At 45.4% G+C, this 1659-nt stretch overlaps 1 protein-coding gene across 1 annotated transcript in view; it reads right to left on the reverse strand.

The window, feature by feature from the left end:
• Positions 1 to 1659, reverse strand: part of LOC108725720 (uncharacterized) — a 14302-nt gene that overhangs the window by 1979 nt on the left and 10664 nt on the right. Inside the window, exon 8 of the mRNA XM_018452915.1 lies at positions 1492 to 1653. Within this exon, the coding sequence (XP_018308417.1) occupies positions 1492 to 1653 (162 nt within the window). The remainder of the gene's footprint in view (positions 1 to 1491; positions 1654 to 1659) is intronic.

The following is a 1659-nucleotide window of genomic DNA, read 5'->3' on the forward strand; positions in this document are numbered from 1 at the left end:
CTCTCTTCGTCGCGCATTTTCCTTCCTTCTTATTACACACGATTATAATATATATATATATATATTTATTTATTTATTTATTTATATTTATATGTATAATTTCGCCGACGTGTATATCGCCGACGGCATCTAACAACAGTGATGGAAGGTGCCGATCGAGTACGAATCGTCTCGGCGTGATTCTTTTGATTATATTTTCCTTTTGGCATACGAGACGCGGTGTATCGTGCTGCTTTGATTTTCGATAAGGCGAGAGAACTCGACGAGAACTCCCCGACGCATCCCCGATCCTCTGGAAGGCACAATCTCGACGAACGTTCGCAGTTTGTCGGGACGTTTCGTACGCCAATATCGATCCCCGACAGCTTTCGCCAATCGATGTACTTGCATTTGCTACGCATGACACACGTTTTGTCCCGCTTTTACTTTCCAAGCGACGCTGTAGGAACCTTCCGACAAAGGGTTCATCATGGAGACAACACAAATCCAGGGATTGTAACCGATGCGATTTCGAGCTCAATTTCTGACGCTAGAGGTATCAAAGATTGGTGTTTATGCCGTCTCGCTAATTTCATTGTCACAAATAAACATGAAAATCACTTTGGCGATTAAATTTAGATACATCAAAATTATAGCGGTTCCAATTTCTGGATAAGAATCTCCTATTGGCATATATAACGTAAAGTATGGACAGTTCTTTTGTCATAAAAATTCGCTACACATCAACACTACAAATGTTACACCGGTAATTTGTTTGTTGTAACACACGTGTTTCTATCGGAAATACAATACATCGTCACTCAACTTGATCGCAAACTGTCACGCATCAGAAAGTTACGGGAACCGTTTTAGCCTAAAAAAAAGACGAGGATAACGTCCTATTAAAATCGACTTGCAGCGGTATTCTGTACCGTACCAACGATATTTGTTAGTACCATAATTATTAAGAAATAAATGGCCGTTTGTGCAATCGCGAAGTAATAAATTTAAGTTTTAATTTGACTCTTTCATTTTCCAATTATAATCTAAAAATAGAAAATTCCAATTATAATGTAAAAGTAATAAATTTTTGCTCCTAAAAATATTAATTGTCTCTTGATATTTCTCAATAGCGATAACATGGAGAAATGTACAACGTGCGGTACGCGATACCGCAGCTGATCTCGTTTAAATTTCGCTACCTATAGCACCTACGCCTACGTGTGGACTGTGCCAGCGCGGCGCCGCTGGTTGTCCGCAGTACGCGCTGCCGATCGACGACAGCGCGGGCGTGCCGATGCCGACACCGACGGCGACGGCGACGGTGCGGGCGTCATCGCCGATAGCGAATGCGGCCTGATTATCCTCGGTGTCGAAAATCCTGCAAAAGCCGGTCGTGGTGGCCGCTGTAGCTGCGGTCGCGGCCGTCGCGGTCGCGGCCGCTGCGGTCGTAGCCACCGTCACCGTAGCAGTATTTTCCATTGTTTCCGACACGGAATGTTCCCTACTTACATCACCATCGTCGCCGCCATCGATGCCGTCGCCGTCATCCGATGTAACACCGCCACCGCTGCCGCTCTCGCCTACCATATTCACGAAGAACTCGGACCTGGAGAACTTGCCGATCTCCGTGGAGCCAAAGGCCTGATGGAAACCTGGAAGCGGTTGCTTCGAGACGGG

Source organism: Mycetomoellerius zeteki, unplaced genomic scaffold, assembly GCF_001594055.1.
Source record: "Mycetomoellerius zeteki isolate Tzet28-1 unplaced genomic scaffold, Tzet1.0 scaffold358, whole genome shotgun sequence".
NCBI classification, from domain to species: Eukaryota; Metazoa; Arthropoda; class Insecta; order Hymenoptera; family Formicidae; genus Mycetomoellerius; species Mycetomoellerius zeteki.